The 25,643-nt window shown below is 39.6% G+C and overlaps 1 protein-coding gene across 10 annotated transcripts in view; it reads right to left on the bottom strand.

Moving 5' to 3' along the window:
• The window catches only part of ENOX1 (ecto-NOX disulfide-thiol exchanger 1), a 352,587-nt gene that overhangs the window by 83,314 nt on the left and 243,630 nt on the right, over nucleotides 1-25,643 (bottom strand). For all 10 annotated transcript variants that reach the window (XM_074535464.1, XM_074535457.1, XM_074535456.1 and 7 more), the window contains 3 exons: nucleotides 15,120-15,293; nucleotides 13,190-13,396; nucleotides 6,091-6,324 (listed from right to left, as the gene is read on the bottom strand). In XM_074535464.1, coding sequence (XP_074391565.1) covers nucleotides 6,091-6,324; nucleotides 13,190-13,396; nucleotides 15,120-15,293 — 615 coding nt within the window. The remainder of the gene's footprint in view (nucleotides 1-6,090; nucleotides 6,325-13,189; nucleotides 13,397-15,119; nucleotides 15,294-25,643) is intronic.

Below are 25,643 nucleotides of genomic sequence, written 5' to 3'. Positions count from 1 at the left end.
AGGCCCAGTTCAAACAGCAAGGTGGCACAGTTCACTTCAGGATGGAAACTTCTTCATTACGTAAAGCCGCAGCCAGGGGAGGATGTATGGCCACGGTTACTCTTAATCTGACTCCTGACTTGATAATTTATTAAACTAAAACTATGATTTCTAAATTGCAAAGACTGAATTCAACACGAAAAAGAATAAACATTAGGAGGTGACTGCTGTGGGTGAACCAGGTCAGAGAAAAGGTTCACTAACCTCTCTCATCAGCAGGCTCAGCCCAGCTCCCCCGTGCATCAGGAACAATTTTCTTCCCAGCACATACCACTTCTGGTGCCAAAATGACAACCTATTTTTCTCTTGGCTTAAGAGCTTCTTCTGTACAGAGTGCCTGCCAGTGACCTAGAAACACAACTCTTCAGTCTACTACCCTTACCTTCTTTTTTTCCTGCTCAAATCCCTTATATAATTGGGCCATGCATCACACACATCAGTCTAGTACTTTTGGGATTAATAACATTTTTAACCCAGTGGCATTGCATAACAAGTAAGAATCAAGACATACAAATTCATACTGCCAAAGGGTTTTTTTTAAGAATGATTAATATCCACCTTACTATTTCTTAAATAGCCTTAACTGCATACTATAACCAAGAAACTTTTCCAGTTACGTAACAAATCTCTGACACTAGATTTGATAAAAATACACTTATATGTTCACTAAAAGATATATTAAAAAGTAGTCTCTCCCCCCTATGTAATCAAACTCTTTCTTTCTTTCAAATTAAATCACACAAGATTCTTCCTGGGGTGGGTGTTTCATGTCAGACACAGAAATCCATTATCTTCTCCTGCTGATGCCATTATTTCCAATGAAAAGTAATTATGAGGGTATTGAGTTTCCTCCCTATTTCTCAAAATCACACCAAAAACTTTCAGATCAGCAAGCTGCCATTTCCCAGCTCTTAGTAATTAACTTGAGTCATTTTGCAGTGTGGTACATTTAATCCAGTGGGTTTATATTAAAACCTCAAAATCTGCATTGATACAATACAGATGAGGTGAGGGAGGACGTTTTTAGTAACGCACTAAGCAGTGAGTGCACCTCCTGTAGGCTTTGGGAGGCATGTGCCCAGGGAATTGGGTTACCAGGCTGCTGATAGCTGAACCCACCTTATGCTCTTGTGCCAGCAGACAAAAGTGCCCTCGCACCGTGCCTGCTCACAGCCCCTGTGCGAGGCTCTCGGAGCCAGATGTATTGTGCCACAGCAGATGTCAGCAGCATATGGAAGAAGGAAGGAGAAAATGATAATCTAAAACCAGGAAGGGTGAGGGAACAGATTTGATGCTAAAGCGTCGAAACATGTCTGTTTCAGGGCTCTGTCCTGATATACCACTAATAAAAAAAATCTGTGCTTAAAAAAAGCCCAGAGTCGCAGCACTTAAACCTGGTATTCACTGGATTCGTTCAAAAGATCTCACTTTGCCTCCCGTCTGACGTAGCTCTGCACTGAATTTGAGCCTTTCTGGATGAGACTTGCCTCCCTGCATAACTGCACTGTCTCTCTAGTGCTCCACCGGTCTGGCTCCCCAGTTGCAAGGTGATATTAAAAGCAGCGTATTTTTCTTCTCAGTGAAATATCCTGTCTCCCAAGCAATTAAATGTTGTTTATATTTCAAACCATGTGCAAGAGTTGAGATTGTCAGGCTTGATGTTACCTGAGTCTTGTGCACGGCACATCCCTCATTCTACTGTAACTGCCATCTATTTATTTTAATTTCCAATCTGTGCTCTCTTCAGGGGATAATACAGTGCCTGGCAAAGAAGCAGCTTCTCAATTTTTAAATTATATTTCTTAAAATGAAAAACTGTATGAATAACTTCCCTGTGCTCATAAAGAAACACTATATTAAAAAGGGAGGTAAATTCCAGGGTATTGTATTTAACTCTCACATATTTATGTCTCCTTTGCTCAAAATATTTAAAAACCCAGATATTCAGATATAAAGAGATGCCTTTGTTAAGTGATAGAACTATTTAGCTACCCACAGCAAATCAGACATATGTAGCATTTTAAAGGATCTTATTTTCAAGAAGTGATTTCTGAAGATGATACCATTAGGTACAGATATGCTTGAATTAAGAAAACCATAGTGTTTGAAATCCTGCTTTGAAACGCAAATGTCATAAGCACAGATTAAAATGTTTTGTTCCAATGCACCTGACAGAGCAGCCTTCCACTTAAAAGGTTCAGCCTATCTCCAGTTGTGCCTTGTTCCGGGCACCACATGACTTAACTGTTTATAATGCACCCAGGAAAACAGATGTCAGAGCATGCAAATTTGAACCTAAATATCTACCGACACATTCCACTGTGCAGTAATAACACATCTGATTTAACACTGAGGAATTAAAATCTCAAAGACACACACAAATGCTGCGATGAACCAGAAGAAGTGAAAGTCACTTTTTTCTAGTGTAATTGCAGAAGACACAATATTCTGCTGGTTTTGTCAAAACCAGAACTCAAGGTCTATTTTCAAAGGCTGCTGAAGGAGGTAAATAACATTTACACTTCATTGTAAATGACCTTGGATTCCCAGAGTTCACATCTGTGAATTTATTGAGGTAGTTTCTCAAGAAAACACAGATAAGAAGGATCTCATGCTCTTCAAGTTACTCATCTTGTTGGAATGCTGAAGCTCATTTAATTTTGAAAATCGAGGCTCAGGCTAATGACATGAATGGTGCAGGAAAAAAGTGTTCATACTGCCAACAAGGAGAGAGTTAAGAAGGACTTCATTTCCAGGAGTAATGAAGATCTTAATAAATAAAAAAAAAAGGAAAAAGGCAAAAGGGAAAAGGAGATACACATAAACAAACACTGTTTGCTACACACTAATTGCAAAGTGATGAAAAATTGCACTGGTCCATAGTTTCTTTAATTCCCGCAAAAATTAAGTGTTCAAACCGAGTTCTTTGCAGATATGAAGGGATTCAGGGTAGTCCATAGGGAATGGAGAGTATATGATAAATCCTCATGTATATGAGGCCTCAGATGCAGTGGATTCCCAGTCCCAGTCACCAGCCACTGGAGAACTGGTTCCTTTGCTCTGTGAAACTCCACACCAGTAAAGACTACCTGGCTGAAAATTTACAATGAAATTCTGTTTCCAACCGGCACAAAAGTTCCTCTATACTCTCTCACTCACAGTCACTGCTGTACCAGGTAACTTCAGCACACCAGAGGAACAGGAATATGTTGACAACACTGGGGCAAGGGTTTCCAGCCAAGTCTGTTACACAAAACAATGATTTCTTACTCTTATGCTGCAGTTTGCAGAAAGTGAAAAAAATTATTGTCACCTGTGTTACAGACTCAGTAAGTATCTAGACCACATTAGGGGAGTGGCTGATAAGCCTACTTCATCTCTGCTCTCCATAAGATTTCCTTGCTGTCAGGAATTTCCAAGGTTATTTTGACAACAAAAGTTGCTTGGATTCAGACCAAGTTATCTACATCTGTGGTTGCAAAGCAGTATCTTGGGTTGAGATATGTTTAGTTATTTTGGCTTGCTTTTTAGCTGGTGTTGCTCTGTGAACTTCTGGAGGCACTGCAGGAGCTGAAACCTGCATTTGGGCACCTGCAGCTCTGCCTCATGAGCTGGCAACAGAGCTCAGGAGTCTTTTGAAGTGGGCACCACAGCAAGGTCATGACCTTCCTTAAGGAAACAACTGCAGAGCATCTACTGAAGAAACAATCTCTCAAGTTAAATTCTGACAATTGCAGACATATCGTGATCCCTCTTTCCTTTAGGATGAATTCTCCAGGCTTTTGCAGCAGCACAAATGTGCTGATAATACAGAGATGTGAGATTTTAACTCCAAGTTTTATATTTCTCTGTGAGTGTGTGTGTATATGTGTATGTCTGTGTGTGCATGGGTACATATATATATATTCTGCTACTTTCATCTGAAGTCCACATTTAAATTGCGAATGTATGATGATGGCTGGACTCAATCTTAGAGGTCTTTTCCAACCTTAATGATTTTATGAGTCTATTACATGAACTGCCCCTTGCTAGAGAATTTTCTTTAATGTTGCTTTACTTCTTTTCTTAGGATGTCACAAAGAGCTCGTGGTGATTCCATGTTGCCCAAGGGAGCCTATAAAGTTCAATGCGACTATTTTACAGATGCTGGCTGTGATGCCATAGGCAAGGTAAAGCAGACCAGTGTAACTACTCAAGCCCACTCTGCTTTTTTTACTACCTAGAACAGGGCACAGCTCATGCCTACTTAGAAGAGAGGGATCTTTTCTGCATTCTCCACCCTCACCTATCAATACAGATCCAGGGTGGTGTCTTTAATTTCACAACAGTCACAGCAAGGCAACTGTTAATTAGCAGAACTTTTAAAATTGCAATATATTATTTTGCTGGATTTTAATGATTTTCAACCAATAAAAAAATAAACTTACCTTTTTTTTTTTTAATGTAAGTGACGTACATTGCTGGAAGTTTATTTCTGGAGAAACAGTTATGCACATAGTATTGGTCTATATGGTGCTAAAAAATTTTTATATTAAACTTGAGCATATATGTCAAGTTCTGGTTAAATTTCCCTTAGGAGAACCAAAGAGTGAATTTGCTTGGAGTAGATTTTAATTAAGTATGGAAACTTCCCATAATGAAAAGAAAAATCCTTCTAAATATAGTCATCTTAAACATCTTGCAAAAACCCACATTCAGTTGCCCCAAGCAATGACTAACCATATGGAAGAAATTGTCCAGACGTCTTGCATTTTCTGGTTTAGTTCAGGAAACCTGTAGGCCTTACTACATAAAGAAAACTTCCCTACAAAAGATTAACTCCTAAAATATTCAACTAAAACCAGATGGATCTAAAACTGGACTGGAAGCTAGGTATGAATTACAATTTCTTGTATTAGGGCCTCTCTTCCTCTGGTCTATAAACCCATCTGGGTTATTTCACCAATCTACCAGATAGATTGATGAATTATTTTATGGAGAAGGGCATCTGGTGGGGATGAGAATCAGCCAAACTAGCAACTGACTGAGGCAGTAGCAACAGCTAACAGCAACCAATGCAGTACTCAGAGAGGCAGCAGGGTGCATCTCTGCTCCACGCTCCAAGGATGAAACACTTTGCACTGTCCTTCTTCGGCTCCCCAAACATTCCTCATAGTTAGAACAGAGACCAGTGTGATGACAGCTAGATAGCCTAAGCCTAATCTCATTAATTCTGAAATAGTGGCAAGAATCACAGCTTCTTGTGACCTGGCACACAGTTAAGCAATGTGCTTGGCCATCATGGGGGAAAGAATGCCAAACACAGCTGCTAAACACTTGATGAAAATAAATACAACTCTAAGAGGTGTGAAGAGTTGTTTACTAGATATTTCTTTTATATATATAAATTTTGTTACCAAGAATAACTTTATTTCTTTGCTTCTTACTGTTTATGTTAGCTATTAAAATAAAATGAATCCTTGAAGCACACCCTTGAAAAATATTAACTCAGTAATTGTACCTAGAAAAAAGCAAACACATACCAAAACATGACACTATCCTGCACAAGTAATTCTAACCCTAAAGAGGGAGTGAATGAAGGGATGGTGTGTGTCAGAGATAAGTTGTGTCAGCTCATGTGGACACTTTGAATGCCAGGGACAGTCAAGTGCATGTGATGGAGTAACCTACATGTCAAGGATTAAAGTAATTTTAAGAATAAGGCCTTTCATGTGAAGAAGGATGCTTGCAACAGGTTGTCTTACTGTGAGAGTATTTCCAAGATATATGATGTCAGCAACTTAACAGAAAAAAAACCCCATCTGTAGCATTCTGAAGGCTGTGTTTTAGCTGTTAAAGCACAGGCAGATAGACAGATGTCATGCATTTCCAGCAGGTGAGTGAGTGCCATTGCCACTGGCATGGAAATGGCAAAGACAGCCATTTCAATGGGGAAAGCTAACAGGGCAAGTAATGAAACACATCAGAGAGAAACTGGCTTCACGGCTCTGGCCTCTGCATGGCTCCTGCTTTTAAGTAATAATAAACTGAGAAGTAGCAAATGCTGCTTACCTTTCAATTTTTCAGCCAGCAAAGCAGCTTCGTGTTCAGAATAATGCATTATTGCCGGAGGTGAAGGAGGGCGCAGTCTGTCTTCTTCCATTTTACGTCTGTGGCGTTCTTCTCTGGCCAGCATTCTTTGTTTGCATTCCCATTCATAAAAGTCATCTCTTGCCTGAGCAAAATCAACATGAAGGCGACCTGAATCCTTTTTGTCTGTGCTAGATCCTAATCTCATGCGGTAACCTGAAATCAACAAGTAGAACTAACTGTTGCAGGATTTATTTGCTCAAATTGCTCTTCATTTTTTCCCCCTTTTCAAGTGCAGCCAGGAAAAAATATAGATTAACAGATTCCCACATATCTATGCAATATCTATCAATCACCATGTTTTCACAAGAAGATAAAAATCCATCCACTCATTTTTCTTCACCATTTCCTACAACACCTATCATCATAGTAGATGAACTGAAAAGTCAACCCTAAGGTATGGAAATTACATTTCTGTTTAGAAATCTCTCAAAATACGTAATTTTTCCACATGACACTTCCAACTTCTAAAAAAAGTCAGATAAACAAAAACCAATTATTTAAAATAGATCTGTTTTAGTCCAGATGGGGAGTCCTTCTTCCACTGATCCTGTTGAGATCATGTTCAGTCTAATGTTTTTCTCCACCCAGCCAAAGGAACTGGAAGTATGGGGAAAGGCTGAACTTTCTAAAAGCCATAACTATTGGTGAATGTGGGAATTGTGCTACATAAAGTCCTGCGTCACAAAGAGGATGGTTCCATAACTACAGTGATGCCAGATCTCAAATTTAGACACTTTACAATTGCAACCATTATTTTCAAATTCCCCAGTGAAAATAATCTAGCAGCAAATACAAAACACCTACAAATTAATTGAGTTCATCATTTCTTAAGGTAATTTCTAAAGTAGGGACAGATTCATAAGGCATTTGCAAGACTCATTTCAGGACAAATAATGAAACCTGTTGTGCCTTATGTTTAGGGATACTCTGCATATTCATAATTTGGTCCATGTATCATATTCTAAAGTTAGCTGCAAAAAGTAACACTGCAAAACTTTAAGCTAAGGGCTACACAGCAGTACTAAAGAGTCATGATCTGAACTAAAACTGTTGACTACTGCCAGCGGTCCAAAAAAAATCATGCCAAAGCTATAAGAGGAGCTTTTTGTGGCCATATCTGGGCACCTGTCTTTTTTTCAAGTTTTATTTCTAAGGCACAAATATATACACAGAGCAGTTTGTCTAACTTTTAAAATGCCATCTCTGAGAACGTGTGAGAAAATACAATGCAGAAGGCTTCAAAAAGAGCCTTCAAATGTGAGTAAAATTAATCAATCTACACAAGATAGCTCTAATTTCTCCATGCCAACATACAACAGCCCAGTAGAGATTTCTCAAATGACAGGATGCTGCAGAAATGAATTCTGCGCTGAGCTGGCACACAGGAAGCTCTTCAGAAATGCACACTACTGCAACCACTGCGTAATAACTCCAGGGAGAGGAAACTTCTATTCAAAATGTCAGTAAAAATGGTGTTTGCTGCTTTTGATCTGCAATCCAAAAGAACCTACCTTCCAGTCTTGTGGTTTGCCTGTGGTTTTAAGAGCTTCAGCACCTCACCACCACAGTTAAACCTCAGTTCTGAGCTTCCTCCAGGAAGAGCAAAGCTGAGAATTGTGTAGTAGATTAAGCACATCCTTGAAGAAATGTGTATCTAGGCATACTCTGTTTTACTACTGGAAAAACATCCTGCTGTATGAATAAAAGGGATTGTTTGTGCTAGAGCACAATAGCTTCAAAGACATTAAATATCCATATATGTAGTGATCCTTCAAATAAAAAAATAATCTGTGAGCCTTTTGATTTCACATTTTCCTTTCAAACACCTCCTTCAGCTAAGGAGTCTGCAGGTGAGGAAAAGATATGACTTTCATTGTCCAGCAAGGAGTGCAAACCCAGTTGAAAAACTTGAGCTAAGTGTTTCAGAGGTCCTTCAAAACCAAAAGGCATAAAAAACTGCTTTACCAAGGGATGGTTTTGATGGGTTCCTGCCAATGGAACCTATCAAATCTGGTCTCCAAGATTCAGGAGCTTGGGATGAAGTAAAACTGGATCTTGTAGGAGTGGCAAAGGAGGGGACGGTTTAATATTTTAAATTCCTCTTGGCTTTCCTTTCTCTAGCTTAGAGAAGCAAACATCACTCTTTCACCCCAAAAGCTTTTTGTGGCCATACATGTAGCTCTAGTCCCAAGGTGTTGAAGGGAAGAGTTACAGATACACCCTATTCAGTGTGAGATAATAGAAGAAGAGCATGGGTGACCTTTCAGAACTGGGCTCTGAACTAATGAGGGTGTAATTATATGGTTTTGTCCACAGAGGTGTAGGCACAAAGGAGTCAGCCAAAAGGGATCATTGGTACAGCTACCCTGATAACTGAGACAAATGTTAGCCTCCTGCTCCCCGCCAGTTTGGCGTGCCAGCTGCATTCCTCACACACTGCTTGCTCTGTGCCAGAACAGCATTATCAGCAATGAAAAGGACACTGCCAAGGTGCCAGGTCTCGTGAACCTAAAATTAGATCTCCCAGCTGGGCTGCACTTTCCAGGAAGACTCAATCTGTCTTCCTCTCCCCCTGCTGTCTTTCACCTCCATTGGCGGGAGCACAATAGTTATGGGCAGAGACAGAAAAACAGCACTGCAGGAGGCAAAGCCCTTGTGGACTTCAAGGCCCCTCACATAAGCTAAATAAAGAGCTAATGAAAAGGACTGTGCATCTATAGGTTTTGTGTGCAGTGGCAAAACTAAGTTATATTAAAGTGGCCCTCACTTTTGAAGAAAATGGGAAAAAAAAACCTGAACAGTGTACATTGCAGTAGCACTGGACAAATGGTTCCCTTTGGGAAACCAAATTAACAGATTTTGGAAATTTACCATGAATCACATTAAAAAAATGTGACTGCTTGTTTAACTCTAAAGACTGAAAGTGGTCAGCCAGCCAAGTGATTTCCACCAGCACAGAAACTTAGAATAACCTAGCTAAGAAGGGACCTTGGAAATCACCTAGTCCAGAGCAGGGTTAGCTTCAAAGTCAGATCAGAATGGTCACAGTTTGGCATCTTTCCCTTAACAAAAACAACAAATGCCTTAAGGACAGTTTCTTGCATCTTCATATACTGGGCTTTGCAGGCACTATAGGACCAATGACCTGGCCAGTGAAGAACCGACTCCTTGATGGTTTGATAACTAGAAGGACTCTGCATGCACAGCTGGCAGGCTCTGTTTTGTACATGAGATCCTCAGGCACCCATCTGTGCTGGAAATTTTGAGCCTCAAGGCAGCTGGGAGGCTTGGTTTTTTCAATACCATGTCTCCCTATTGATGTTTGAGGGTATTTGAATGTATAAGAGAAACACCTGGCACTGCCTCCCCTTCATGCATGGGCAATGAATTTTTTTCCCCATTTCTTTGCTCAGGGCTGCAGCTAGCATTAACTTTGTGCCTGGCTTGTTATTTTTAATTTCAGGTTTGCACACAGTGGAAGACGAAAAGGCTTTGGGAACCTGCCAAGATCCTCACTTTAAAGGAGCAGAAACAGGAAAAGTTAATGAAAGTGCTAAATAAAAATCAAACAGTATTTTCATATCACAGGTCTAGTTCAAACTCCATGGCTTGACTTACCTTTGAGTGTTGCTATACTGGACACCAGCCAATAGCTGAGGGCTAACTGGGGATCTAGATCAGAGTGTTAATGGTGATCAGAGAGAACTTAAAATGAAACAAGTAAATGGTACTGAAACGAAACCCACGGGGGAAACATCAGCACAGGAAAAATGCACACATGGGCTTTTGGGGTATAAACAGGTCTGGCTCCAGACACCTGTTTGTCCCATATATTCAGCTCTGGGGCCATCAATATTTGCAGGAGTTACCAAATTTTCAGCCAAAAGATTAAAGTACATACAGTTTTGAGAAAGAGCTTTCTCATGGGCTGGTATGATGATTTTGGAAAGTCTTTTCTTTGGGAGATCAAAATACATCTTTAAAGGTTAAATGAAACCTAGCCTTCCTCAAGCTGACATTCTTATGATAGTCTTCTACCCATCTTCCAGTCTCCCTTTTCATACATGTTTACTTGGGAGTACAAAGGGAAAAAAAACTCCAGTGATTAAACTGCTTGATGGATTTTGTAATCACTTGCTCTATTCTGATGATAAGCATGGGATAAATGCAAAACTTGATGAGATTAGATGGGATAGATAGATAAAACTGATTAGGTAGACAAAATTATCATTATACCAGAAATATCAAAAGCATGACTTTCCCCTAACATAACACACATATTATATTTGTATATCTCTTTTGTCTCTTACAGGGAAATAAAATGCCTCAAAAATAAGCTTTGTTCCCACTATTTCAGAATATATTATGTTTGAGCATGGAATAAAGACTGGTAAACCCCCCCACCCTGTATTTCAGCACAAGAAAAACATGCCCCTGCCTAGTGCCACCCCTCCCTGGGAGTGGTGGGGGACAGTCAGTGCTTCATGTGTCATCTGCATTGTTCAGCAGCCTTGGTAAAAAGAAGTGGAACTCGCCTACAGAGTGCTCCTGCATTCCTTTCTCATCCCTGTCAGCTGCACTGGCTCTTTCCCTTGTCTGGCTGGAGACAGTAGGTACAACACTTTGGAAGAATGAAGAGCTGTGGAGGAAAAAATGGATGGGAAGGGAGGCTGCAGAGCAGACATAAGAGGAAGCACAGGCAGCAGCATGACTGTGATGGAAGGAAACAGAAGAAGGAATGATGCACCAGGAACTTGGAATGAAATTTGCAAAAAATTCAGAATGAGGAAGCATGAGGAAAGGAATCTTTCACCTCCATTTCTACTCATGTCCTGTCTTCTGAGTGAGCACTCTGGTGCTGCTGAGAAGCATGAAACTGAGCTAGAGGAACACTGGTTCTGGTCCAGGGTGGCAGCCAGTATATTTCTGAGCTTTCCTTTGCTCTCTTTTTTGCCACTGTTTTCTTTATCATAATACAGTAATACCAGTTCCAACTGAATCTGGTGTGCCCCTCTTCTGTTCTGTCACTAGGGTCCCCTAAATAGAAGCTGGAAGCTGGTAGATGTGCTGCTGCTTGTGATGCCTCTAATCTGCTGCAATGATTACAGCATTTTGGAAGTAACATGAATAAACAAATAAATGAGAAGCATGGAAATCAGGAAGAGAGGATGGGGGAGGCGGGGCCAGAAGAACTGAAGTGAAAATAAAATAAAAAAAAATAAAAGGAAGACAAATCTGGAGTGGAGTAAAGATCTGGCATAAACCTGAAAATACAGCAATATTTCAAAGAAATCTTTACAAAGAACCCCATAAAACTCATTATTTTCTGTAGTTCTTCAAACAGGTATTTAAAGCAAGCAGCCAAGTTAGGAAAATAAACCTCAGACAACCTAAAAACCCTAAAGAAAACCTTTGAGAAACAAAGGAGCTAGGTTTTTCTTGATGACATCCATCTTTCTTTCTTTCTTTCTTGCTTTCTTTCTTGCTTTTCTTTTTGTTTCTTTTTTTCCCTGTTCTTTCTTTTCTTTTCTTTTCTCTTTTCTTTTCTTTTCTTTTCTTTTCTTTTCTTTTCTTTTCTTTTCTTTTCTTTTCTTTTCTTTTCTTTTCTTTTCTTTTCTTTTCTTTTCTTTTCTTTTCTTTTCTTTTCTTTTCTTTTCTTTTCTTTTCTTTTCTTTTCTTTTCTTTCTTTCCTCCCTCTCTACCCCTCTCTCTCTCTCTCGTTCTTTCCTTTTTTGCTCTCTCTCTCTCTCTCTCTCTCTCTCGCCCCCCCCTCTTTCTTTCTGTATTTCTCTTTCTTTCTCTCTCTTTCTCTCTATATAGTTGATGGTGATTTGAGAGACAGCTTGTTTCCAGCTGGGGAAGCTTCCTATGGACACCTACAGGATGTTGAGCTTCTGTCCTTATTGCTAAACAGAAGATGGTCAGGGTTGGAGCTCAGAGAAGAGTCCTGGGCTGTTTACTCTCTCCCAGGCTCAAAAGGATGGTCCCAGTGGGTGCTTTGAGGTCACCTAACACAGAGTTTGTGTAAGTAAGCCAGTCTGGGCCAGCTTGTCTTGGCCAAGCAGCACTCCCTGGACCTTGTTTATTCAAGAACACACTGTAGATGGGTTGAAAGTGTTACACCACAACTGTCAGGCAAAACAGTGCTTTTGAGTCTCTCCAGGACCCAGAAAGATGGATGAACCAGCCTGTGGAGTGCAGACAAATACTACAGTGCATGTGAGCCAACTCAGTAAGGTAAAAAGGACTTGTTTAGCAAGTCAATCCTCAAATGACAGAAATTAACCTTAAGAGGACACTGACAGTCACAGAAGCCCAAAAATGTGAAAGCAGACTTGTTTTTCATCTTTTTTTCTTAATTTTTCCCCTGTGAATTAGAAACTGGGGGAGGAGGGGGTTGTTTCCTTGGTTTTTTTGTCTGATTTTGGGTTTTTTTTTTTTTGTCTGTTCCTTTGTTGGAAAACAAGGAGATTCTGAAATTTTACACCCTGTAATTTCTGCAGCACTCATTGTTATGGGAGGCAACAGACGCAGCCTACAGATGGGGCTCAGAATCTAACCCATGCAGTAGCTGAATACATGCATGCATAAAGACAGACTTTATTCAGGCTGCACCACAAATCTATAAAAATATGCCAGTGAAATTGCCAGCCTATCAGAAAAATTGGCACTGGAAAACAGCAGAGTTCCTGGCCTGGTGCCCTCCTCTTTCCATAACCTGTGAGCAAAACTATATAAACCTGTGTAAATCAAAAATAAGATTGTTCTGTAGTGAATTTCAGGATCTGTTGCACTGTTGTGGCATGGCAGGAAATTGCTCCCAGGTAAGTAACATACAACACCATGCATGAGTCTTGGAAGACAGGGAGAAATAACAGAATTTCCCCTTGCCACTTCATGCTCCAGCCACTGAGTTCAAGAAAGACTTGCTGAGATAAAAGCTAAGAAAACAAGCAAGCATTAGCATCACAAAATACAAATGAGAAGCAAGAAAAATCCATTAAAGAATGTGAAGTACCAGAAAGGTAAATGGCTTTATCAACCATGAACTCCTCTGCAAAACGGATGTGACAAAAATTCTTCTTGCTTTTCCGAATTGCTGTTATATCTCCACACTGCTCAAAGACTTCCTGAATAATTTCCTCCGTTGCGTTTTCTGGTAATCCTCCAACAAACACTGTTTTACACCCAGGAGGTCTCTCTCTTGTTGAAGGTGGTGGAAGATCTAAGTCAAAACAGAGATCACATTGGAATACAAAATTTGTCTTTTGATCCATTGGCTCTACTCATCCCTTTAATCAGTTCTGGGCAGCAACAGTTACCTGACACAGTATAGAGGCAGAAGAGAGGGACAAGAAAAATAATTGAATATTGCAGAGATTGCCCAAAATTGATTACTTGAATCTAAACCTTTTCAAGCTTCAGGTAGTACTTCAAACATTTATTCCTGCCACTGCAGGTTTGTCACCAGGACAGACACTGTGGCCTAAAAGGGTCTTTCTCCTCCCTGTACAGCCACACAAAATGCAGAAAAATATTCTGTTCCAAAGCAGAGGAGCTTCTGCACCTGATTGGACCCTGAGCACAGATCTCAGGCTCCAGTGCAGTGCATTCAAAGCCTGAACTGCACCATCTCTGGCTCATACCCATCACTCGCCATGCTCACCATGTGTGTGGGCTGTGAGCAAGCCCATGCTGCGTACACCCTGTGCACTTGGACTGGACACCTTTTCCTGGTATTAGCATAATTTCATTTCTGTCTCAGTGTACAGGAGCACAGCAAACAGAAAAACAAAGTGGGAAACACAACAAAGTGACAGCATGATGAAAACACTCTGCCGGTTATCTGTTTTGTCTTGTTGCCAGATAATGGAGCAGACGGCAGCACAGGGGAAGGATAACCTCATTGTTTACAAGTGCTCGTGAGGTGGAGTAGCTAAAAATGCTACCTTCATGTACATAGAGAGAGAATTTATACACATTTATATTGGAAAAACTATTAAATTTTTGAAAGCTGTATAAAAAATAAAAGCTATCATAACACTTCACCTTGTTTATAGACAGTGAAAGTAATTTTTTAAGAATGAATATCACTAATATTACTTATTTTTTTGCCCTTTAACACAGTAAAGGAGGTTGCAGCCCTAAAGTGTCTATACATATACATACATACATACTCACATACATAACCAGTTTGATTAAACTGTGATCTGGATGCACTGCAAATCCAGAGCACCTGAATATTTGCTCAATGTTTTCATTTCACAGTGATATTGAAAGTCACTGGTATCATGGGTCTGAAACTCATGGAGCCAACACTCAAAATCAGAGTTTGTGCCTGAGCTGGTATCTGAGTGGGAAGAAATTTCCATTTGCACAGTCACATCAGGAACAGGAAGGAACCTGGTCCCTGCTTTCTAAAAGAAAAAGGAACTCATCTGCCACGTCGAACCTTTTGAAAAATGGCAGAAGAGAAGCTGTAGCCCCCTTTCTCTCCATATCCCTCAAAAAGGGACTGTAGAGAGGCAGTTTGGGGTGCAAGGTACTGCACCCCTACAGTCCCTGTTCAGGGACACAAGCCTGGACTGGTCCCATCTAACTTCAGGCACCTGAAGGGGAGCACAGAGATGAACAGCACCATGTAAGCTTTATGTTTTGTGACATCCTGATCTACAGGAAAGACAGGTATAAACTATGAGAAGTGTAGATCTTTAGGCTGCTACTTTTCTTTAAGTATTTTTCTCTTTTGTACAAGCTTCACAGGTTTTTATGTGACCTTACAGAGGTGAATAAGGATGCACTTATACCATATCATGCTTTACACACAGAATAGACATAGGAGGAAAGACCACACATGCCTGTAATTATAAAGCATTACCGTTATTAGATAAAAAAATATTCATGCAATGTATTTAGGAAAATAACATTCTTTCTTCAGATGCACTTACTTGGGTTTGGAGGAAAGAGTGTGCAGCTTTTGCAGTGAATTATTTCTTTGACTACAGGCACATCTGTTGGTGGTGGTGGCGGCACTAACCCCATGCCTGGTATCATTGGGTTAATTGGAGTGATTCCAGTCATCATGCTCAGGCTTGGATCAAAGCCTGGTACACAGATTGAATCTGTAAGCATAGAACATAAAATCCTGGCTTATAAATCTCGAAACTACCTGTTAAAATTTTCTTGTTTGGACAGTTTCCCTTTAAGTCCATTGTCCTTGTTTGTTTCACAAGCACCACTGTAAGAATTAGGACAAGGGGAAAAGGAAAAATGGAAAAATGGAAAAGGCAGAGAAATAGGAAGAATAGAGGGAGAAGGAGAGAGAAAGGGAAAGGAAGAGGGGGAGGGGGATGAGGAGGAGGAAGCTGCATTCTCAGCGAAAAAAAAATAAACCACGCATAAAGAAGGGATGTTACATAACCTAAAATATTAACATGACTGAGTAAAATGTAGAACATTAACGTGTAAAACCATGCACCACGAATATCTGTTATTATCTGGAATGCAATTTTCTTTTCATAATGCTACTGTGGTGTTTATATTGCTTTCTGCCCAAAGCATAAAAAGAATATGATTTAACATTGATATGTCCTCTCCATCTAATTGTCAGACAGATTTATCACAACATAGCCTTCTCACATAAGTGACCTTGATTTACAAACAATATGGAGAAAGATCAATTTCTGGCTGCTTTATAGATGTCTAATTAGCCAAGACTTCTAGCCATTTTATCCTGGAATATAAATTTACAGCTGCAGAGAAGGGAGTCTTTTTGAACCTTGGAATTAATTCCTTCTTGTCCTGTTATTTAATCGGATTAGTAGATTCACCTCAACACATATACCATTAACATATACCACTACAGCCTCATAAAGTAAGATGAATATTTGGCAAGCATTTCTCTTTCTCCTTCCTGATCTCCTTGCCAAGACTTCCATACGTATTACTTAAAGCTGAAAGATTTACCGGGGAGCACCAGTGCTTTAACACCGAGAATTGTAATAAGCAGATGTTTCAGAGGAATTGAGAGCCAACTTCTGAAATTCGCTTTCACAAAAAACAAGGCTTTGGGTTTCTTGAGGCAAAATGAATAAAATATTTTGAGAGACCGATCTCTTTGTTGGCATAACACTGCTGCTATTTGGCATCATCAATTATTTAAAAGAAGAGAGTTACTTTGGTGTTCTACACATTTTCTGCTGAGTTTTCTGGCTAGCAACTGGAAAGTATTTAATGATATGTGTAAACATGGGGTTTGGTAGCTCAGGAGCTTGTTTATTTTGAAGAAGCAAAGAGGGAAGAGGGAAACAACTTCTTCTCAAGCATTTTATACATACATATACACACACATATATAAAGGTGTATATATATGAGCTTTGAGCTAATTTTAAGAAGGCAGCATGATTAATGAAATGTGACCAGAGAGACACCAGTTTCTTCATCCTAAATCTGCATCTGAGAAGCTATGTGGCCCTGGGTCAGGCCTCTGACCTTTCTGTATCTTTGGTTCTGCATCTATAAAACAGGCACAGCACTACTGACTTACTGGCGAGTATTAGCTCACATTTTTATAGGACTTTGCAGGTGTAAAACGCTCTGTGGGGGCTGAAAATTAGCATTATTATTCCTGTGAAACATCCATAATCATATTCTCCAGGAAGGACAACTGAGGACTGAGAACTACTCTAAAGGAGCTCATATCTGTCTCAGCTGCACGCTCCCTGTTCTTCAGGCACTGACTGTGAGCCTTCACCACCTTCAGGCAGTCCTGTACTACAAGCATAGCAAGTGCACAGTAAGCAAGGATTTGCTTTAGGCTTAGTGAAGACTAGTATTAATGAAAAGTCATGATATTACATTACTTTTTTTAATAAGTGGGTTTTTGAAAAAGGATTTGCTCTGGGTGTGATGCTTTTTTTTCCAGTATCGATATGTATGCATTGCTTTTCAGATTTAGCTTTGAAACTTGGAGGCTGTCGTTTATTCTGCAAGATGCACTGGTGGCCATATATTAAATATTAATGGTGAATGCTGGGAAATGAAGTTAGAGGTGAAAGGGCAACACATAATTCAAAGATGTCCTTAGGCTATGCTAATAATCTTAATCTTGGTTTTACAAGTCAGGCTTCTGACAGTCACAGAAGACCACCCTGTGCAGCACTCTCTGGCTGTGGGTTAACCTCCATCTTTGTTACTCCCTGCTAAAACATCCCACAGAGCTCCATGGCATGCAAAGCAGGTCATCACACTAGCACACAACACACTGTGCCATACCAGTCCTCCCCTGGCACCAGGAGATGCCAAATGAGGCATTTCGTCCATTCCTCTGGACAAGTGTAGGGTCTGCTACAGTCCCAGCCAGGAATGACATTTCATATTGAATGCAATATCCACAGTAGAGCTGCAGCATTCTGAAGCACAGGCACAAGATGATGGACAGAAGGCCAAGCTCTCCCTGTCCCATAAGTACCTTTCAGGCCCCATGCCACAGCCAAGGAAAAAGGTCATCATCTGTCAAGTGCTAACACAAGGTGTATTTAGCTTTTGCTATTCTGTCCTTAAGACAACCACCAGATACATTTCAGCTTTTCTCCAGGGCTAGTGACATGAAATAACTGCAAACTCTGCCCAAACCACAGGCACACGTTCTCACCCAGAGCAAAGACGGCAGGTTTCAATAAGCTACAGCTCTCTGAATTTTCCTCTGGCAGTGCTGCAGACACAGAGAAAAACAAATCCAAGGGAGATGGCCACAGGGAAACTCATGTCCACAAACTGTGAATCTGGGCATGGGGAGGAGTTTTTAGGCTGCATGTTAATCAGAACAGGTTTGTGAATTAAGCAGAAGAAAATTATTTGCCACTTATTCCTGGCACATCCAAGTAGATGTGACTTTGTAAGTAACTTTGCCTGTGTTAAATAAGTACATGGCTTTGTCATCAGTTTCTTTTACAACTAGAATCAATCTACAGGAGCATGAGCAAAGTGCTGGGGTCCAGTCCAACACTCATGAAATGTCCTTCTAGGAGTGCCGGGACTCTGCCTTCAGAAGGTGATTGTGCTGAGGTATACTGAAGAGGACTCAGTCAATAATTCTTGAAATCTAATTCCACATCTTGCAGGCACTAATCCAAGCCCTGCTAAGGTCAATAGCAAGACTACTGAAGGCACGAACCTGACCAGGTTTAAATTATTAACCCTGACCAGGTTTAAATTCTCTGTCCTCCTGAATCAGTTGCTTCATTTTCCCAGTGTGTTAAACTGAGAATGAAATGCTTTCATCCATAGCATGAGCACTGAGAGGATGCACAGGCATCAACTCTCAAACATCCAGGAAAAGAAAATCCTTCTCTGAAAACTAAAGCCTACTATTATGCATAGCAGTGATGGAAAATCCAGATGGGTTTCCAAAGAATGAAGCTCTTGTTTGGAAACCAGAAGAGACTGCTGGTGCTTGCATCTCCAGAGAAGCTGATGCATGCCACCTGGATATTGCTGACAAACCATGACAAGAGATTATAGATGGAGGGTCCAGAGGAAATACTGGTCTGGACTCTGAGGTGCAGAGAAAAAAGAATGATAAAGTCACCGGAAAAGAAAGTCAATAAATTTGCCACATCTGTGAAAGGATCTAGACGAACACCAAGTTTAACTATATTAATGCTATTGAGTGGTGCAATAATAGAAGTTGGATATATAGCTCTTGTCTAGAAACAAGGGATGATCATCCATCAGCACCACCACTGCAGTCTGCTCCCCATCCTGGCAAAATGCCTGTCTGGAGCAGGGCCAGGACACCAAACTTAGCACTGGAGGCAACTCCTGTTGAACTAACTGGTGAGATTGTTGGTCTTCAGCATGAAAGAAAATTATAACAGTTATGCAAGGATTTCAAAAAATAGGAATCAGTCCTGCCCACATATGATTTTTTTAACAGATTCCCTTAAAGATATTATTATATGTTTATTATATATTATTAAAGATATTTAATATGTTATACCAAACAAAAAGATATATTACATTTATAAGCAATGCACCTGAAGAGTTAAAAAAGCAATATTTTAGATTTTCAGTAATCATGGCATTCTTTTTAAAGGGATCTATTTATATTTATGCAGTTAGATAAGGGTTTATAAATTATAAAACCAATCCAGAAGAAGAGACAAAATTTTCAGTTAAAAATGTTAATAAGGAATTAATAAATGAAATCATTAAAATGGAAAGTAAACAGAAATCATAAAGAACTTTAAGAATGGAAAAGCACATGTTGATCAAGTTAGAGTCCTTGTGGATACTGTGCAAAAGGCTTGAACATTCACACATTTGCATAGGAAAATAAAAGTATTTAACATCAATATTTTGAAGAGAGAATATTTTGAAATGGAGAGGCCTAAATTAGGCAAAACAAGTTAATTCCTGTTTCATCTGATAAGAAATTGGCATGGTGGAGAACAATAAAAACCTCTGGAAAGCAAATATTTGGAATTGGCAGTCAGAGAGACAATAAGAAAAACCTTGAACACGTGGAGTAGTTTTTAAAGCTTCTTTTTCTTTCAAGGGGAATAAAAGAACAAAACATTTCACGGGAAATGTCTGAATCTGAAAAGAAACAGAAGAACAATAAAATTTCTTTGATGAAAACTACATTCTAACACAGCAAGTAGTGTAAAACAATTGCTTTTATTAGGGTCCATTTTGGAAGGGGAGGAACAACTTTGTTTTCCATAAAAATAGCCACACAATCTTGTAGAGCCATCCTCCTTTCCTTCTTTGGCAGAAGTTGCTGTCTGAATCACCTTCTGTTTTTGCCACATTATTGCTGTGCTCAGGTAACGAGGATCTTTATTCCTGCCAGCTCTGCTTTTGGGTATTGCACTCCGTTGCCAACACTAAGTTATCACCACACTTCCACCAGCCCTTGCCACAAGGTTTTAATCTACTCAAAATCAATTTTTAAGGATATAATCCCCTCTAAGATTCATAGTATTAGCCCTTGGGTGTGGCTTTTTCTTTTTTATTTTTTTTTTTTTGCCTGCAACTGCCAATTGTTTCTGTGGAGTTTCATGACAGCTGCCAAGTTGTATTTCTGTTGGATGCATAAGAACATCCACAAAACAGGGGTTTGTGAGCACAAACATGGAAGGTTTCCACCATGGACATCATCAGCCATGTGGCTCAGACCTCCTGGTCAAACACACAGAGAAATGGTGAGCAACGAAAACAATGATCTGAGCACAAAGCAACTAACAAAAATAATAAATGCTGAAATGGTTCCCATGGCCTGGGAGTGATAATTTTACACCTACAAAAATAGTCTGGTTTTTGCTAGGGAATGCCAGCATGAAGTGAAAGCACCAGGACAGTCCTGCCAACAGCTGTCAGTAAATGCATTAAGATGATTAGTAAAGTTTGTTTTCTGTGGAGGAAAAAAAAGATTTGGAGACCAGCTATTTGATCGTGCACTTCAGAAACATCATTGCTGAGTATTTTGAGACTGAATATTGAGTTGATTTCTAAAAGTTGAAATTAAAATTTTCCTGAAGAAGAGCACATCTAACAGAGAATCTGCCTCCCTAATAACAAATACATATATACATACATATATGTGTACATAAACATATATACTGTCACTAGAAAATAAATGGTTCCTATTTTTTTATTTGAAATAAAGAAAGTGCCTTTTTAGAGTAAGGAAGAGTTACTCTAAAAACTTGTATTTTTATCTAAAATTCTCCCTCAAAACTCAGCAGTCTGCCAGTGCCTTTAATATCATCACAATTTAATATTTTCCCTAGGAGCAATTAAGAATGAATATTCAGCTGCCAGCCAGAGATCAAGGCTGGATCACTGTTTTCCCTGGTCATTCAATTCCTAACATCTTCTGGGTTTCACAAAGCTTTTGGTGGACGTGACTCGTTTGGTCAATATTTAGGGCTTATCAGCAATAATATAGGTCAATATTTAGGTCAATATTTAGATGCTCATCTGCACTTTTGAAGACATTTCCTTGACCAGTTTAGACATCATTAAATGTCTAGACTTGTCTATCTCTAAAACAGATGCTGGATTGTCTGTTAAACTTCTAAATACATAGCAATAAACAAAAGTGGGGTAAAAAACATCTGACAGCTCCTCCATTTGACCAGCTCAGCCATTATCATCCTGTCTCACAGCAAGGGCACCTGACTGTGGCCAGTAGCAGAAGCCTGGGGCACCAGAATAAGAAATAAGCAGGTAAATGGCAAAATATTCTTAGCTTACGTACACTGAGTACTTACATATCTTCAGTGAAGAGACCATAACTGAATAATGCTTTCTAGCATGCATTTATTCCACATAACTTGATTTGTACCTTTTTACTAAATCCTGCTATGTACCTACTTGTATTTTGAATCCATTGGAACGTGTTTTTATCCGTGGCTTTCACAGTGTGCTAGTGAGTAGAAACTGAGCTGGGAATTTTGCTTCCTTTTCTTTGCTAAAGCAAGGTATTTGGCAGATCCTAGAAGGCAGGTGCACCTTCTAGCTCTTCCATCCTGAGAAATCATGAATCCCTTGTTCACCTTATCCACAAGATTCCAGATTTCATTTCTGCTTTTATAGTTTGCCATGTGTTTGGCAAAGTGACCTTTGTCTCTGTGGAACTGCTACAAAGGAATATGGATATGGAACCTCTGATTTTGGTCCTTTTTAAAATCATGAGCAGGTAAGTGCAAGGGCAGAGATGTCTTTGTAGGTGCTTCTCTAGTGCTGAGTTGTTGAAGAATTGAGTGCTGAAGGCGTGGGCAGATGCCCCTACAGAGATGCCGCAGGAACACAGCCAAGGAAGGAGCGCAGGACTCCTGCAGGAACAGGAGTAAGGGGTGCAGGATCCATGTTTGTATTTGTGTGTGTGTGTGTGTGCACCTGTGAAGGTGTGTGTCTGGAGAAGTGGAAAGGAGTTGGGAAGGGCCGGGAAATCAGCCTCTTGACCTCTGGCTTTCTCCAATGGCCAGGGGATCCCTGTTAACACCACTCAGCAAGAGCTACATTCTGTGAAACAGAGCCTGGTCTGTAGCAAATGCAAGTCTCTAAGGGAGTTTTGACAAAACAGAGGGCGAGGGGGAATCCAGATGAATGTTTCTCATTAATAATCAATGAAGTTATAATTTATGTGAACTCTACTCTGCCAGACCCACTTCATAAACAAAGCCCTTGTAGCATCATCAAAACACTTGCCACTTGAAAATTACATCTATGAGACATATATCACTGACAAAGCTTTAGGGCTGTATTATTGTACTTGCTTTTTTGAAGAAAGCACAGTGTCTTCACAGAAGAATAGTTTACAGCAGACAATCCCAAAACTTTAGATGCTGTTCTTCAGAGCTAGCTATGCTGTAGCTGAAAACACTAAAAGCAAATCTGTACTCCTCTTGATCCGTGCCCACAAAAATCACTTGACAAACACTATATTTAGAGCAATATACATGACAAAGACTAAATTAAAGAAAACCACCTTCTCTTTTTACAAGCAAATCATGGGGTGAATCCTGGTTCATCCTTTATTGCTGCAGCGCTTGGCACAACAGGACCTCAATCTTGTTTAGAGCTTCTAATGTAACGCAAATAATAGGAGAGAGTAACAAATAATAATAACACAACAAAGCATTACCACGATGGATGCCACTCTCCTCCAAAGATGCAATTTCAACTCTGTTGTGTTAAGAAATCTACAATGTTATTGTTATTTCTAATATTGTTTCTGCTTATGGATAGCCACCAGTGCCATTTTTACCTCAGAGAGGTTTCAGGCACTACCTGTCCATGGTGAATCTATTTAATTTCATCTTAGAACATGTCTGCAAAAAAATACCTGACAGACAAGCCCTAGAGTGATCTGGAAAACTCAGGGCTTAATGTTGAGGGAATCTGATGATGGCTTGTCAGTTTTTAATGCCTGACAGCTGCATGTGTAAGAAGCTAAGCCAGAAAAAATGTGACTAATCTTAGTCTCCATCCACAATCAGCTTCTCTTCCATGTGGAAAACCCTATTGCTATTGCAGCAGAAACATGTGGGCATGAAAATTGAAATGGTAGAAAACAGAAAAATAGCAAAGGAGGGAAAATGTGAAGAGAAAAATCAAAATAAAGGCAGGGAAAGAGATGAAGGAGAGGGAAAGAGGAAAAGACAACAATATTGTCTAGACTGTCTGCATCCATACCTTATCCACAGGCTCTTTTGACCAGTGCTAGGATTTTGAAGGATTCATGAGTTTATAGCCCCTTGCAACATCCAGAGGACTGACCTTCCCAAAGCCTCTGCTGCTTCAGAACCTCTCCACAGAATAGGAATAATGGGCTTCTTCCACCTTTTCACCAATAAACCACTTCCTTGCATGGGGTCAGTCACAAGTCCATTGTGAAGAAAATAACAAAAATGCAAATTGTGCACAGTGCCACCTGGTCCCCAGTTAATGGCTCCTGAGCTGCAAAAATATAGGGCTGGCCAATATGCAAGATGCAATGTAATACATTGCCTATATGCTGTAAAATGTGCACAGCTGCTATTTCCTGACTTTCAAAAGTCTTTGTGCGCTCACTATTTGCTACTCAGGACAATCCTTTCCTGTTCTGAGATTTTTCCCTCAACTTCTTCAATTTTGTGCTCATTGCAATGGGCTGTTTAGTATGGTTAGCCTCAGCCAAACTAAGTAGCCTCTCCAAGCTCCAGTGGAAGCTGTTCAGTCTGTTTGCCAAATGAACCTCTTCCTAAAATAAAATGTCACCATGTTCTTTGAAAACAAGATCACCTTTCACTTCAAAGTCCTAGAAGATGAGAAAAGAAATAAATAAAACATGATTACACAGCCTAGGAACTGTTAATGGATTTTTTCCTTGCTTGATGTCTAGGAAAGTGCTGTATTTCAGAAATTTGAGAGGCATTTCTACAGGCACAAAAAAAAAAAAGTTTATTGGAAGACACAAGCTCCAAAGATGTAAATGAATGCTGAAAAGAAATTGGAGAAATAGGAAAAATTTAATTTCCTAGGCTACGCTAATACTGAAATATGATACTTATAATAAATGAAACATAAAAAGCTTTCAGTGTGTAAAAGATGGTAAAATACCATCTTCTGGTTATTAATCTGACCTCAGAGAAAATGGGTGAAAAAAAATGAAATTCAGACATTCCATTGGACATTTTCCAAATGAAAACAAAAGGGACTCATTTTTCTCATGAATCATGAAAGAAGTTCTGGCTATTAAGCTGGAGTTACTGAGTGGATTCTTGAATCTGTGGAATGCATACAAACACTCTCCTTGCCTTTCCAGGGTCACAGGAGTAACAACAGCCTTGCCAAAACTGGAAAGAAGCTGCACAACCCAGAAAGGTGTATCAGCTGCACAGTCAAGCTCTCGCAGAAACTCAACAAAAAACTGTGCTCTCACTGACTGAAGGGTCCTTCCAGCTCTCTAGCCCAGACACCTGCCTCCAACAGCAAATCCCTGATTTTGTTCTGTACCAGAACAGAACAATTCTGAAGAGACACTTCCGTATAATTTTCTCCCAATTCCAACTCTTACTCCGCTGTTCAGGGGCTTCCTAAAGCAGAGTAAGTTTTGTGCCTCCTCCAGGTTTATTTTTTGGATGAAAATACCAATGAGCTTTATTGCATGGGATGTATTTATTTTGGCGATGTTACAAGAGATGACAGAAAGTTGTCCTGTAAAATCAGCTGGAATATCTTGAGTGACGATATTTCAAACTTTTAACCAAGTTATTCTACATGCATGCTTCTCTTTTAAAAGTCTGAGCAAACAGTCAAAAGAGAGATTTAAGCTATAATTTTAAATTATTATTCCTGGTATTATTTTCCTAGTCTCTTTTATGTTAAATCATTTAAATAAGTGTTAAAACTCTTAAATCTACAGTATCTTTAACCCCCTGAATACCAGGAGAAGGTTAAGTATACTAGATATAGCAAAGATTTTCTTCCTGTATATGAATGTAGTAAGGGATCTTGATATTTTGTATTATCCTCCACTAGAACTCTTTGACCTCCATACAGTTTATGGCAGTAACTTGTAGGACAATATTTGAATGCTCTGTGCATGAGCAGAATACATGTTGGATTTAAATTTGATTAACTAACTGTTGAGTAAGTAAGAGAGTGGTACTTGGTGAATTAATAAACTGTTTATTGGTTAAGAATTAACCAAGAGTCCTATCTTGAGAATACTATGCTACATAAAACATGATCTGAAAAGAATCCAGAGTTGAGAGCAGCAAGTAATGCTCCTGAGTGTCTGTAGAAAGAGCTATCTTAATTAAACTCCAATGCACTAGGACAAAGCTATTTTGGCTGGATTTTTGCTATAAAAGCCATCTAGCACCTCAGCAACCTGAAAACACTCCTACGTGCTTAGGTCTCATTGCAAACACAGAGTGTTGGTGACTACAGCTCTTCAGGAACATGAGAAACCATTT

The sequence above is a fragment of the Zonotrichia albicollis genome, chromosome 2 (genome assembly GCF_047830755.1).
Source record: "Zonotrichia albicollis isolate bZonAlb1 chromosome 2, bZonAlb1.hap1, whole genome shotgun sequence".
Classification (NCBI taxonomy): Eukaryota; Metazoa; Chordata; class Aves; order Passeriformes; family Passerellidae; genus Zonotrichia; species Zonotrichia albicollis.
This window is presented reverse-complemented; position numbering and strand designations above follow the sequence as displayed.